The sequence below is a fragment of the Scyliorhinus canicula genome, chromosome 11, assembly GCF_902713615.1.
Source record: "Scyliorhinus canicula chromosome 11, sScyCan1.1, whole genome shotgun sequence".
Lineage (NCBI taxonomy): Eukaryota > Metazoa > Chordata > Chondrichthyes > Carcharhiniformes > Scyliorhinidae > Scyliorhinus > Scyliorhinus canicula.
This window is the reverse complement of record NC_052156.1, coordinates 99,223,676-99,239,474: the sequence shown is the minus strand read 5'-3', so window position 1 is coordinate 99,239,474 and position 15,799 is coordinate 99,223,676. Positions and strand designations below refer to the sequence as shown.

The 15,799-nt window shown below is 49.0% G+C and overlaps 1 protein-coding gene across 1 annotated transcript in view; it reads left to right on the top strand.

The window, feature by feature from the left end:
* The window catches only part of LOC119973221 (dynein heavy chain 3, axonemal-like), a 714,697-nt gene that overhangs the window by 344,147 nt on the left and 354,751 nt on the right, over positions 1-15,799 (top strand). The window contains exons 27-29 of the mRNA XM_038810887.1: positions 3,742-3,856; positions 4,008-4,138; positions 5,159-5,344. Coding sequence (XP_038666815.1) covers positions 3,742-3,856; positions 4,008-4,138; positions 5,159-5,344 — 432 coding nt within the window. The remainder of the gene's footprint in view (positions 1-3,741; positions 3,857-4,007; positions 4,139-5,158; positions 5,345-15,799) is intronic.

Genomic DNA, 15,799 nt, shown 5'->3' with positions numbered 1-15,799 from the left:
ACATAAACCGCAAAATCAAAGCATTGACAAAGATCGGGAGGTTCTGAAAGACAAATAAGAGCACTGTCATTTTCACTGTCTGCTCCCACCCCGCCAGCAATCGTGACAACACATCCCACCTCTTAAAATCTTCCCTCATCTGTTCCACCAGCAGGGCCAGGTTCAGTTTATGCAGCTGGGCCCACCCCCGCGCCACCTGGATACTCAAGTACCTGAAGCTCGCCCCCACCACCTTGAACGGCTCTCCCAACCTCCTCACCTGCCCCCTGGCCTCGATCGGGAACATCCTACTCTTTCCCATATTTAGTTTGCATCCAGAAAACCGGCCAAACTCCTCCAGGATGCTCGCAATTCCCCCCAATACCCCTCAGTTGATCCGAAATATACAGCAACAGGTTGTCCGCTTCCAGTGAGACCCTGTGCTCAAACCCTACCCCTCACACAATCCCTCTCCTACTCCTTGACGCTCTAAGTGCCATTGCCAGTGGTCTATTGCCAAGACAAAGAACAACAGGGACAGTGGGCCCTCCTGCCTTGTCCCACATGGCCCGAAGTACCCCAAGCTCACCCTATTCACCCACATGCTCGCAACCGCTGCCTTATACAACAACCGGACCAGTTCACAAACCCTGCCCGAGCCCGAACCGACCTAACACTTCCCACAAATACTCCCACTCTACCTGATCAAAAGCCTTCTCTGCGTCCATTGCCACTGCCATCTCTACATCATGAACATCCGGGGGTATCATTATCACATTTAATAATCTCCTAACATTCGCCGACAATTGTCTCCCCTTTACAAATCCTGTCTGGTCTTCCCCCATCACCCCTGGCACACAGTCCTCAATACGCAACATTAATGTTGAATGGCAACCAATTCTCGAAAGTGCATCATTAACAGTCCCCATGAATTGTAGAACCCCTCCTTCATCCCCCTCAGCTCAAATTTCACCTTCTCGAGAGTCAGAAATTCAAGTAGATCTCCCCGCCAAGCCGAGGCACAGGGCGGAGAAACTCACCTCCACCCCAACAGGACCCGCCCAAGGGCAATCAGCGAGACGAAGGCTAAAACATCTGCCCCCGCCTGCAGCTTGGGCCGGCCCAACACCCCAAAAATGGCTTCTAGAGACCCTGGTTCCAAGTTCACGTGTAGTACCTCCGAGATGATACTGAAAACCTCCCTCCAATACTTCTCCAGCTTCGGAGAGGGCCAAAACATATGTATGTGGTTTGTGCGGCCCTTCCCACACTGCTCACATTTGCCCTCAAGTCCCTCAAAGAGCCGGCTCATCCTCACCCTCGTGAGGTGCGCCTTATACTCGACGTTCAGCTGTATCAGCCCTCCAACCTCACGCATGAGCTTGAGTGATTCATCCTCCGGGGCACCTCACTCCACAGACCTTCTTCCATAACCTCCCCCAACTCTTTCTCTCACTTGGCTTTCATCCCTTCCATGGACACCATCCTCCCCCAAAATCCTCCCATAGATTGCTGACACCATCCCCTTCTCCATTCCCCATGCTGTCAAAACCTCTTCCAACAGCGAGGGGGGCGCCGCTATTGGGAAGTTCTGAACCCCCTTCCTCGCAAGTCCATATTTCTCCCTGAACCCTTCCCATCTTGCAAAACATCCCCACAGAAATATTGTTTAACACCCTGATCCCCATCTCAGAAATCTCCCATCCAGCCTCCCTGGCTCAAACCTGTGATTCCCCCTGATCGGCATCTCCTCGACCCAGGCCCCAGCTTAAACAGCTTAAAGTGCTGCCTCAACTGTATGAAATGCCTGTAGATAATATTACACAAACTCAGTAGTATGACCTCCCACCAGCAGGTGGCGTCAGATATGTCAGGGCACATCCAGCTATCCTCAGAAGGTTGTGCATAGGGGTAGTTCCAGGAGAGTCTAAAGAAACTCTGTGATAACTTGCTCTGTAACTGATCGTTACCTTACCACGAATGCATTAATAAAAATCCTGGTTTGGACAAGTCACCAGCAGATCTGTAGATTCCTTTCTAGACAACGAACACAGAACACAACATCAACTGCTTCCAAATCTTCAGTGTCGCCACCACCCCAAGACTCCCAGAGTACTTGCCTGAGGCCATTGGGATCGGCACTGTTGCCAGCGCCCTCAACCCCAACCCCCTACCGACCCTTGCCGATCACGTGTCCTATCTAGACCAGCTGCCTATTTGAAGGTGGCGTCAGTCAGTGCTGGTGTGAATCTATGGTTGTTACAGATTGGAGCTTTGTCTGACATTTTGGTCAGGCCAAATTGCTGCCGTAGCTGGTTCCAGGACTGAAGGGTGGCTATCACCACCAGACTGCTGGAGTATTTTTTGGGTGGGGATGGGAGTGCCGCCGTGGCGAGGGCCCGGAGGGAAGTCCCCGTGCAGGAGGCCTCTTCCGCGCGCACCCACTCGGCCTCTGGGTCCTGGATCCATCGCCTTACTCATTCGGCCGTTGCCGCCCAGTGGTAGAATTGTAGGTTTGGTAGGACTAGCCCCCCCCTTGATTTTGTTTTTTGTAAGACCTTCTTTGTGATCCCAGCATTCTCTCTCCCCCCCTCCCCCCCCCCCCCCCCCATACGAACTCCATGATTAGTTTGTCTACTGTTTGGAAAAAGGCCTTGGGGATGTAGATCGGGGTGGTTCTGAATAGGAAGAGGTACGTGGGCAGCACGTTCATTTTGATCGTCTGTACTCTCCCCGCAAGGAAGAGTGGGAGTGTGTTCCATCTTTGCAGGTTCTTTTTTACTTCCTCCGTCAGACTGGTAAGGTTCCATTTGTGGATCCCTTTCCAGTCGTGGGCTATTTGGATCCCCAGGTAGCAGAGTTTGAGTCGGCCTTTTTAAACGGCAGTCCCGTTAGTGCTGCCCCACCTACTTGTGGGTGTACTGGGAAGACCTTGCTCCTGCTCATGTTGAGTGTATTGAGTTATTGATCAGCACTTGGCCTTGAACCTTGTGGTGGTATCAGAAAGATACCTGGCGACTCTAGAGCAAAGGTTATAAAACAGAGCAATTAAAGAGAAAGCATAAAAAACAACAAGAGAGAGAAAGGCTTCTCGTTGGGTCGGGAATCCCTCTTTGTTCCGCCGCTGCCTGCCTCGTGGTGGTTGCCGCAGGATGGGGGGGCGGGGGTCGAGCCTCGTTGCTGGCTCGGACCCCGCTTTGGCTCAGGCCGCCGCTTCCCCCGTCCCGCGTTTCGCTGTTGTTGTCCTGTGCCCTGCTGCCGCCCGCGTTCTGCTGTGCAGGGGGGGAGTGGCTTGGTCGGTCGGGCAGGCCCGCGCTCCGCTGTGCCATCTCCGTTCGGGGAGGGGGGGCGTGACTTTCTCCGGTCGCTTCCTGGTCTCCGGCCAGCGGCTCCTCCCGCGTACCTTTCCTCCACCGGGGCCGCAGCTTACTGCTCCGGTCCCTTGGTGGGCCGAAGGGCCTGTTCCTGTGCTGTGATTTTTCTTTGTTGTGTTCTTTGAATTCTATAGTTTTTCTATGGTTCTAACAGTCTGGTGAAGGATGTTCTCAGTTGAAGAAGTGAGCCGCATGGCTCTCTACAGACTCTGGAAGATTTGTCCCAGTCATCGGTTCTCTCCGAAAACTGAGGGAAAAGCCTCATTACAACTTAGGAAAGCAGGGGGATGTGAACCCATTAAACGCTGGGAATGACTGTTGACTCTATCTTTTAAAGACTATGATCAAAACAACTTCACACAGGAAATAATACCTTTCTCTCACGCAGATGTGGGATGATTTACATGGAGCCAATGAATCTGGGATGGGAGCCATTGGTCCGGACTTGGTTAGCTACAAAACTACCTGAGCAGCTGAAGATAGAGCAGAGGAAGACGATACAGGTATGTCCCTGAGCTCCCCTCACAACACCAGCCTCATTATTCAATTACTATTTCACTGTGATGTAAGTGGAAAGCATTTCAAGCTAAAGTTTGATGTTTTGATCAGGTATTGTAAGTGAGGAGGCCCAGTAATTATTGACTTTCTGTTTAGCTGCTGTGTGACTGGCTGTTACCCCCATGTTTGGATTTTGTTCAGAAGTGTAATCCGGTGGTGCAATCATCGTCCATGCACCTGACTGTCTCCATGCTGAAGATCTATGATAGCTTGATGGCAGATATCACGTAAGGAGTTTTAAAGTCTAACTTGTGGTTATCTGGGGAAGATAGGACGGGGTGAGATTCTGCTCCGCAATCCTATCCAATGATGAGGCAATATGCCAACGGAGAATGGAGTAAATCCTGATAGTGCAGCCTACCTTCACCACCGCCCCAACCTGGATATCCCTCCAGTGTCACTCACTCCAGGTGCTGTTGGCCATCCATTCCTTTTCCATTTCCCTCCCATCTACCTCAGTTCCTGCCACTTCCTTCCACGACCACTATGTTGAAGATGCTGGTAGGGTAGGCCTGGCAACAGTAATGGCCTTGGCATCATAAGGAGCAGGAGTGGGCCATTTGACGTCTGCTTCGCCACTCAATAAGATCACAGGTATTCTTGTTGTGATCTGAACTCCACTTTCCTGCCTGTTCCCTATCCCTCAACTCCCCTGCAGATCAAAAATCTGTCAAACGCAGCCTTGAATATATTCACTGCCCTCTGAGGAAAATATTTCCACACTCAGGGTAAAAAATCCTCCTTGTGTTATTCTTAAATAAGAAATCACATACCTTGAAACTGTTCCTCCAGTACTAGATACCCCCACGAGAGGAAAATTCTCTCAGCATCCCCCTCAGAATCTTGTATGTTTCAATAAGACCAGGTGTGGCCTCACAAAGACCCTGTACAGATGCACTGGGCCTACTATAGTCCTCCCATTGGTTCCCACATATCTCCTTATCAGACCTTGGCCATTTTAAGGCTGAGGAGGATTGCTGATCATTTGATCTTCAGGACGCTTCAGCCTTTTTAACTGCACCATCCTGGTTTTAGGGGAACCTATCTGTCAGACTGAGGTTTAAAGAGAAGTTGTGGGAGTGGCAGAAGATGGCTGATAGAGGGGTAGGGAGCCATAGGTCCATATACACCCACTGAAACACATTTAAACATGTCTGATTTGTTGAGCAATGAAGCAGGTCTAATGGAACAGTCGCATTCTAACATTAGCAGACAAGGATCTCACTGACTGCCTTCTTGTATTATAGCTTTACCGAACACCCTGTTGACCAGGGTGAGGAGATTTTTCAGGCTTTGAAAGCAGTGGATGAAAAGTGTTTCTCATCCACAATACAGAAAGAAAAGGAGGAAGTCACCAATCATCTCGTAGCTTACGGCTTCTTTTCAATAGTCTGGTCCATTGGTGGCATTCTTGACCTTCCATCGAAGCAAAGGTAATAATCATGAATAATCATGAGGCTGAAATGTAAATCAGACATTCACTGACCCTCAGCCATCCTACTGTAGACATGTAAGTGAAAGTGACAGCTTAGCTTCGGGGCCGACCATAACAATGATTTTAATTTTTGATTACTCAGAACAGTCATTAACCCCGCCACTGGTGCACACTTCAGATTAATGCAAAGACATGCTGATCAAGTTCAATTATTTAAATTCTAAACTCAGTATTTGTTCCTCATCCTTGTTACCTCTGGACTGAGCAGCTGTCAGAGGGCAGTTAAGAGTCAGCCAGATCTGGAGTTACGTGTAGACCTGATCAGGTGGGCCAGATGGGTCTTTACAACAATGGTTATGTGTACCAGTCCCAGATTTTATGAATTAAATTCAAGCTGCTGGGGTGGGATTTGAACCCTTGTCCCTTGGGATTACTAATCCAGTAGCATTACCACTGCGCCACAGTCGCCCCTTAATGTGAGATGGTTACAGGGAATTGGTGAGATTGTGCCTGTGTAGACACCATACTTTTATAAACATTTCACCATTTAAAACCCCTTTTGGGTAGGAATTGGCTGGAAAGAAAACGGGAGGATTGGAAATGGAAAACATGGTTAACTGTAGCTACAGAAGATTATTCCGTGAAACACTTTCTTACATATACAACAGTAATAAACTGCATGCCATCTTTATTCATCTGAAGCTAATACAGAAACTAAAGTGTGGCCTCAAGATATAATCAGATGAGATAATTTGTACAATTAAATTCTGCTGTTTTTAATCAATTAATCGAAAAAAAAGTTAACATTAAAAATCAGCGGCAAGCTGGCTAGCACTACTGTCTCACAGCGCTAGGGACTCGGGTTCGATTCCGGTCTTGGATTGCTGCGTGGGTTTCTCCGGGTGCTCCGGTTTCCTCCCACAGTCCAAAGATTATCATAGAATTTACAATGCAGAAGGAGGCCATTCGGCCCATCGAGTCTGCACCGGCTCTTGGAAAGAGCACCCTACCCAAGGTCAACACCTCCACCCTATCTCCGTAACCCCATCCAACACTAAGGGCAATTTTGCACACTAAGGGCAATTTAGCATGGCCAATACACCTAACCTGCACATCTTTGGGCTGTGGGAGGAAACCGGAGCACCCGGAGGAAACCCACGCACACACGGGGAGGATGTGCAGACTCCGCACAGACAGTGACCCAAGCCGGAATCGAACCTGGGACCCTGTAGCTGTGAAGCAATTGTGCTATCCACAATGCTACCGTGCTGCCCTTGCAGGTTAGGTGGATTGGCCATGCTAAATTGCCCCTTCGTGTTCAATGGTTAGCTGGAATTCCGGGGACAGGACAGGGGAGTAGGCCTAGGTACGGTATGCAGATTCGGTGCAGACACGATGGGTGAATAGCCTCCTTCTGCACTGTAGGAATTCTATGTTTCTATGTTCAGATAATGACAGTCAAATTGGGCTGGAAATTAGGGCTGGATTTCACTGGTTGTTGCGATTCACTTTAGACACGAGAATCGAATGCCGCTGCCAGTGAACGGCGTGCCGCTGAGAAACATACGGCGGGGGGAACAGAGAATCCAGCCCTACATATCATTGGTCATAGGATTGCAGAAGGTATACAGCACAATAGAGATCATTCTGGGCGGCACAGTAGCACAGTGGTTAGCACTGTTGTTTCACAGCTCCAGGATCCGAAGGTTCAATTCCCAGCTTGGGTCACTGTGCGAAGTCTGCACTTTCTCCCCGTGTCTGCGTGGGTTTCCTCCGGGTGCTCCAGTTTCCTCCCACAGTCCAAAGATGTGCAGGTTAGATGGATTGGCTATGCTAAAAATTGCCCTTAGTGTTCAGAAAGGTTAGGTGGGATTACTGGGTCAGAACAAAGAACAAAGAAAAGTACAGCACAGGAACAGGCCCTTCGGCCCTCCACACCCGCACCGACCATGCTGCCAGTCGAAACTAAAATCTTCCACACTTCCGGGGTCCATATCCCTCTATTCCCATCCTATTCATGTATTTGTCAAGATGCCCCTTAAACATAACTAACATCCCTGCTTCCACGACATCCTCCGACTGCTAGTTCCAGGCACCCACTACCCTCTGTGTAAAAAAACTTGCCCCTCGTACCTTAAACCTATGCCCCTTAGTAATTGACCCCTCTACCCTGGGAAAAGTCTCTGATTATCCACCCTGTCTATGCCCCTCATAATTTTGTAGACCTCCATCAGTTCGCCCGTCAACCTCCTTCGTTCCAGTGAGAACAAATCGAGTTTATTCAACCGGTTCTCATAGCTAATGCCCGCCATACCAGGCAACATCCTGGTAAATCTCTCCTGCACCCTCTCTAAAGCCTCCACATCCTTCTGGTAGTGTGGCGACCAGAATTAAACACTATTCTCCAAGTGTGGCCTAAGGTTTCATACAGCTGCAACATGACTTTCCCATTCTTATACTCAATGCCCCAGCCAATGAAGGCAAGCATGTCGTATGCCTTCTTGACTACCTTCTCCACCTGTTGTTGCCCTCTTCAGTGACCTGTGGACCTGTACACCTAGATCTCTCTGACTGTCAATACTCTTGAGGGTTCTACCATTCACTGTATATTCCCTACCTGCATTAGATCTTCCAAAATGCATTACCTCACATTTGTTCGGATTAAACTCCATCTGCCATCTCTCTGCCCAATTCTCCAAACAATCTAAATCCTGCTGTATCCTCTGACAGCCCTCATCGCTATCCGCAATTCCACGAACCTTTGTGTCGTCTGCAAACTTACTAATCAGATGACTTACATTTTCCTCCAAGTCATTTATATACGAACAGCAAAGGTTGCAGCCCTCAAATCAGAAAAGTATCTTCCATTGCTACTCTCTGCCTTCTATGACGTAGCCAGTTCTGTATCCACCTTGCCAGCTCATCTCTGATCCCGTGTGACTTTACCTTTTGTACCAGTCTGCCATGAGGGACCTTGTTAAAGGCCTCACTGAAGTCCACATAGACAACATCCACTGCCCTACCTGCATCAATCATCTTCGTGACCGCCTCGAAAAACTCTATCAAGGTAGTGAGACCCACCTCCCCTTCACAAAACCGTGCTGCCTCTCGCTAATATGACCACTTGCTTCCAAATGAGAGTAGATCCTGTCTCGAAGAATTCTCTCCAGTAATTTCCCTACCACTGATGTAAGGCTCACCGACCCGTAGTTCCCTGGATTATCTTTGCTACCCTTCTTAAAGAAAGGAACAACATTGGCTATTCTTCAGTCCTCCGGGACATCACCTGAAGACAGTGAGGATCCAAAGATTTCTGTCAGGGCCTCAGCAATGTCCTCTCTTGCCTCCTTCAGTATTCTGGGGTAGATCCCATCAGGCCCTGGGGACTTATCCACCTTAATATTTTTCAAGATGCCCAACACCTCATCTTTTTGGATCTCAATGTGATCCAGGCTATCTACACAACCTTCGCCAGACTCAACATCCACCAATTCCTTCTCTTTGGGTTATGGGGATAGGGTGGGGGTGTGGGCTTAGGTAGGGTGCTCTTTTCAAGGGCCGTTGCAGACTCGATGGGCCGAATGGCCTCCTTTTGCAATGTACATTTTATGATTCAGCCCATGCTAACATTCATACTCCATTCACAACTCCTGCTTCTAATTCTATAAATGTAAATCTATGTTCCCTCCTCTTGAATACATTGTTACAACTCCCTGGATGATTGTGTGAAAAATTCCAGCCCCGCAGACCCTGGAGTCCCAACACAAGTGGTGAATTAACCAATAATTTGTGTATTTTCCTGAGATCTTTAACACTTGAATGCTCCAATGAGTTACAGGCACCAGATTTGTAAAATATGTTTTAAAAATGTGTTTACAACAAAGGAAAAATGATATATAATGGTCAGGATGAAACAATGGTCTGCTAATCTATTCTTCCCCAATCTCCCATCCCACTCTCCACCCAGACACACACAAGACAAACATACCTTGGGGGTAGGGAAAGGATTGAAAATACAGGGATTAAAAGGGCCTGAGATGGTTCCTTGCTGTTGAGGTAGTGGCCTTTGTGGCTGGTGATCTTCCACAGATGTGAAGCGTTGCAATAATTGATTGGTTAGGATCTTCTAATGTCTGGCATCGATTAGAACCGGCAGGCTGTAGATTTCCTTCTGAGGAGTCACTTCCGCCTCACTGACCTCAGTCTCACACTGACGGATCCCCTCAGGTCTGCGCAATTCTAGCTTGCATCCACCAGATGGACTAATAGCTTCACTGAGTTGAAACTCTCTCTCAGCATGAGGGTTTTAAGTGGGCTTTTAAACAGTCCCTCTCCTTGTTCTGAAACCTGAGGAAGAATCTGATAGGGAGAGAGAATTTGGAGTACTGGCTTCACAGTTCTCAATCAGGATAGAAATGTCTAACTTGTTCTTCTCGTGGGTCACTTTTACAGGCTCGCTGGAAACACGCTGGGCCTCACGGTAGCATGGTGGTTAGCATCAATGCTTAACAGCTCCAGGATCCCAGGTTCGATTCCCGGCTGGGTCACTGTCTGTGTGGAGTCTGCACGTCCCCTCTGTGTGTGCGTGGGTTTCCTCCGGGTGCTCCGGTTTCCTCCCACAGTCCAAAGATGTGCGGGTTAGGTGGATTGGCCATGCTAAATTGCCCGTAGTGTAAGGTTAATGGGGGGATTGTTGGGTTATGGGTATATGGGTTACGTGGGTTTAAGTAGGGTGATCATTGTTCGGCACAACATCGAGGGCCGAAGGGCCTGTTCTGTGCTGTACTGTTCTAATTCTAATTCTAAAATTTAAATCGGCAGGCCTTTCAGAGTTTTACACTTTCACCCACCTAGCTGGAGACATTTAAGGCAGAAGTTACTTCCCAGGCTGGTTGGAAACATTTAAATCACCAGGCTGAAATAGAGGAGAGTGCCTTGGTGTGTGCTGCATTTCAAGTCAGCACAGAACTGAGAACAAAATGGAGCTGGCCTGGGATTTCAGAATCTTCCAGCAGCTCTCTGGTCCAATCCCAAGCTAGGTCAGAAGATGTCCCACAATTTCAGAGGCACCATTGGCCGCTTCCAAGAGCATAAAAATAACACCATGGGCTGAGCCACAGAGCATCAAGGGGAGACCTAGTAGTACATTAGACCAGGGGTGTTTTCAGTTTGACCAAAGTCTGCAGTTTAGAACAAAATCTGCAATGTTGCAGGGACAGGGATTAAAAAGAGAAACACAAAACAGACAAGAATTTAGCCAGTTCTTTGCAACATTTACAATTCATTCCCGCTTGGATTTCTCGGTGACCGTCTTATATTGACAACCTTATGCTCTTCCCCTGTTGCTACTTTTAATAATAAACCACAAGCCGCGAGTACGTTTCTTGTATTGACCAAATGACAGTTTAGTATTAATCACAAGACTTATTTCTCTGTGCAATGATACACGCAGCTACGCATTAAACTACACCTATCAACTAAGATGACCTTTACTTAACTTCTGGATGACCGGCTCTGTGCGGGAGATGAGGCCTTTACCTGAGTCCCCATGTATGTTGGTTGGAAAACATCAGGTTCATCTTGGCTGCGACTCCTCTCTCTCAGGTAGCAATCGTGGGTCTTGAACTTGGCTGGTGGTTATGCTGCAGTTGGTGTGGGCACAGGCCAATCCCAAAAGAGACCGATCCTTAGTGCGCAGTGCTTCTTATCCTTCTTCTCTTTCGCGCCCTTTTGGGTGGGATTAACTCAGGATCCAATGGATCGATAGGATCTCGATCACTCTGATCGATACCGGCCAATTAGGGGTGGGTACCTTGATGGCTGGGCGGGTCCTAGTCGTTATTGTTCCAAGTGTGTATGCCTTGCCAAATAAGGTGGTGCCGGGGAGTCTGCTACTGTTGCTATTCCTTAATCTGAGTCTATTGTCCTGGGGAAATCGGTGATTGACTTTTAACAGGTGCAAGTTTCGGTTTGGTCTGCTTTTCCTTTGCACAATACACAGGGGCTGTGCACTGTCTTTGTCCCGACTTGACCACAATTCCCATTATCCTTTGCGGGCGGCCATACCCCACAAGAGGAAACATTCTCTCCATGTTTCTCAATCTTGTCAGAATTTTAAATATCTCAATGCTTGTTTGGAAAGCGGTGCAGACATGATGGACCAAATGTTCTCCTTCTGCACCATAACAAGTCTATGATTCTGAAATCACCCCTCAGACTCTTCTTGAGAGAAGGAAACCAAACCTGTTCATCTCTTCTGAATAAGAATGACCTTTGCCTTTCTGGTATCACCCTTTTAAAATCTGTTTGAATCCTCTTAGTGCCTCAATACCCTTGTTTTAATATCCTGATCAGGATTGGACACAATGGGCGGGATTCTCTGTTAGCCGACGTAAAAATGAGGAAATGCGATCGGGCGGAGAATAGCTTCCAACGCCAGGTGCCAATTTGACGGCAAATCGCGATTCTCCGTCACCTTAAAAATGGTGTCAACGCATTTTACTCTGCAGTGCAGTAAACACTGTTTGAATATCATTAGCGGGCCTGACCTGGTATTCTCCAGGGCCTCCATGATTCTCTGCCACCGATGGGCCGAGTTCCCAATGGCATGGTCACTTGTGCTTTCAACAATCGTGAAACTGGCATGGTGACTGCTGAGGGAGAGAGAGGGGGTACGAAAGGTGTCCAACATTGCCAGTTTGCTGAAAGTTGTGCCGCTGGCCGGGAGGGGGGAGGGTTCTGCCAGTGCTGGGGGATGTAGCGGGGGTGACCAGTAGGTGGGCTGTGGGATCGGGATGGACGGGCACAGAGCACCATTGCTGCAGCCGGTAAGACAGCTATGCAGCTGTGCACGCCGCTAACAGCCCACTGTGAACTTACTGCCATCGGTCGTTTATTTGTCACCCCACGGCACCCCCTTGGGTGCAGTCTGGCCCCAGCCGACTCATCAGCTGTATGGGCGCACTCCAGCTCAACCTGCCCCATGTTCCTGGCTGGTATAACGTGTGTGGGGAGTGTAATGTGTATTTGTGACTGCAGCTTTTCAGCCTCCTGAATGTCAGTCATGGACCCAGCCAGTCCTGCACCGTTTTTCATGGGAATCGATTGTGTTCCACGGGGCACCGGTGCTTGCACCTCAACGGTAGCAGTATCGGTACAGTTGCGGTGCCAGTTTGTCTGTCATCAAATTCCGCGTTGGCGTCAACACTTAGTCTTAGAAATGGAGAATCCCACCCAATGTATTCTTGTCTGGACAAGGTTAAGTATAGCGAGCCTACTTTTTCAATTCTATCCCTTAAGAAATGAACTTGTGGTTTTGTTTACCTCATTAACCTGCATCACCGCTTGAAGTGATTTGTGATTCAATTCCCTTTGCCTTTCTTCCATGTTAGGGTTGAATTATTCAGAATGCCATCGTCTCATACTCCCCCTGTCCTGCAACTCACCCCCCGCCCCCCCACTCCCCACTCCACCCACCCCGGCTAAAAGGTCCGGTGGTAGGAGTCAGCCCATGGGAAGGATGGTTATTGGCCGTTACTAGGTTGGAGGTGGGGCTTCCAGCCGTCAGGGCAATCGACAGACACTTTGGGCGGGATTCTCCGGTCCCCCAGCCACATGTCTCTCGACGGTGCGTTGTTCACTCGCGGCAGGATTCTCAGTTCCCGCCGCTTGACATTGGGATTTCCAATCAACCGACCCCACGCCTCTGAGAAACCCTCAGGCCAGGGTGCGCTGCCGGCAGGAACAGGTAATCCCTACGGCTGGACAACTCTGGCCAATATCTCTCAGAATTATTGTGATGCTCAATGGGTGGAGTTAGATGTGAGAGGTGAACCTTTTCCAAGTTGGTGCTGATAATGGATCTCATACAATGAGTCTTGAGGCATGATGCAGGGTATGAAATGTAATAAAAACTTGCTATTTTGCTGTTTCTCAAAGTTATAATTCATGCTTTTTTCATTTTGCCAATGAATGTTAGTTATAGAATAGTCTACGGCACTGTCTCAGCTGGACTGAGAAATCCTTCACACAGGATTTGATTCTGAAGTAAACAGCTTCATTACATTTGTCACTAAGCTCCTTGCTTGATCTTTAAAGCTTTCACCCAAATTTAATTTAGTGTGAGTGGGTGTGACTGACAGCATCTGGAGATTAATAGCCTGTTACTATCCAAGAAACAGAAGATCTCATCTCCCAGCATAATCAAATATGATGACCAGCACAATCTGCCACTTGGCACTAAAAGGGCTAGATTTAGATGTAAGTGACTTTTTCCAGATGTTGCAAAGTTGGAGACATTAGTGCCGAGGCAGAGGATGGAATGGGTGGGAGGAGCATCGAGGTGAGGGTGGGGGTTTGGGTCAGTGGCCAGAGGGATGTGACATGGGGATGGTTCAGGGTTCAGAGATAGGTCATGGGTTGAGAGTCGGGGGCAGTCATCAGAGTTCAGGGGTTAAGGGGAAGAGAACCATTCCAGCACAATGAGCCCTTGAGGATTTGTCACCAGCAGTAATGGTGGACATATTTGGGCGACACGGTAGCACAGTAGTTAGCACTGTTGTTTCATAGCTCCAGGGTCCCAGGCTCGATTCCCAGCTTGGGTCACTGTCTGTGCGGAGTCTGCACATTCTCCCCGCGTCTGCGTGGGTTTCCTCCAGATACTCCGGTTTCCTCCCACAGTCCAAAGATGTGCAGGTTAGCTTGATTGGCCATGCTAAATTGCCCTTAGTGTGCAAAAAGGTGAGGTGTGGTTACTGGGTTACAGGGATAGGGTGGAGGTGTGGGCGTAAGTAGGGCGCTCTTTACAAGGGCTGGTGCAGACTTGATGGGCCGAATGGCCTCCTTCTGCACTGTAAATTCTATGATCTATTTACATTAGGTATTGATACTAATAGGAATGGCCCTCTCATGAATTTTCCGTTATTATTGCTTTACCTTGGACATTCCTGACTTTCTCAAGGCATTACGGGGTTTTAAAACCTCAAGTCAAGTCTAATTTGGTGTAACAGCCCATCACAGACCAAGGGGTGAAATAATTCTAAGTGATCATTATTCAGAAAGGTTACTGGGTGTGGTAGTCACCACTGTTGTATATATCACATACATGAGATGTAATACGGTAAGCCTCCTGTACTACAGGTACGGGGGGGGATCCCTGCCTGCTGGCTCCGCCCAGTAGGCGGAGTACAAATATGTGTGCTCACAGAGCCATTTCGGCAGCAGCTGCAGGAGGCTACACATCTCTGCTTAATAAAGCCTCGATTACTAAAGCCTCTATGTAACTATGTATACTCTCTACTCGCATCTCGTCATAACTGATAGTGCATCACTGGGTCACTGTGTTGCAGAAGGTGTTATTGTCATTTCCCTTCTCACTCTTCCCCCCCCCCCATTGGCAATGGCTAGCTCAGTGAAAACCCAGGTGCAGTGGATTTCAGCAGCAACTGCTGATTTCTGAGGTGGAGGAAATGGGAAGTCTGAATGATTGTGCGGATTTGGGATCGAAAACTCACCCCAGCTTCCAACATGACCACAAGGTTAGAGCTGCCGGCTTTAGTTGTCAGGGAGAGAGATGGAGAAATGGAAATTGCACTGTGGAGTGAGGGCAATCGCTTCCCAATATTCCCTTTCCAATGTCCTGTCAGACTGTTCTTACGTGGAAATGTTCTGGAGAAAGGAAGGGACCATGGTGACCCAGGACACTACCACTTACAACAGGCAAAGTGTCTGCTCACTAGTTACAAGGCCAGTGATAGCGAGGGAGCAGGGTCGAGGGTGGGGATACTGTTTGCAGTGTGGGTTGTCCTGCCTTCTAATTCGGAGAAGCTGGCATAACACTGGAGGCCAGTGCATCCAGAGGGCAGAAGAGTATAAATTTCCAATGGTGCAAGTGGGTCCCAGTGGGGAAAAGAGAGGTGCAGATTTCAGGCCACATAGAAGCCAGCATGACCCACCCACCCACCCACAACCCACTCTCCCAGGCCCTCACCCTCCTGCCACCTCACCCGCCCGCCCACCTTGCCCATCCACCATCTCACCCATTCATGCCCTCAACCAGCCGCCCACTCACTCACCTGCCCCTCATATTCCCACCACCTCACCTACCTGCCCCTCATCTACCAATCCCCTCACCCACTCGCCCCCTCACATGCCAACCTCACCCACCTGCTTCTTTACCTGCTCACTACCCCATCTACCTGCCACTCACCCACCCACCCGCTGCCTCACCCACCCCACCGCCTCACCTAGCTACTCCCTTATCCACCCACCATCTAGTTCAATGCCTGGGTAACTTCAGAACTGACACCACACTCCCTGACAACCTGACCAGCCACAATCTGACCCAACTACCCCCTGACCTGACCGCCCTCCCAACATGACCCAACCACCCCCCCGATCTGATATGACTATCCCCCCGACCCACGTCCACCTCCCCCACCAACCCAATCATCCA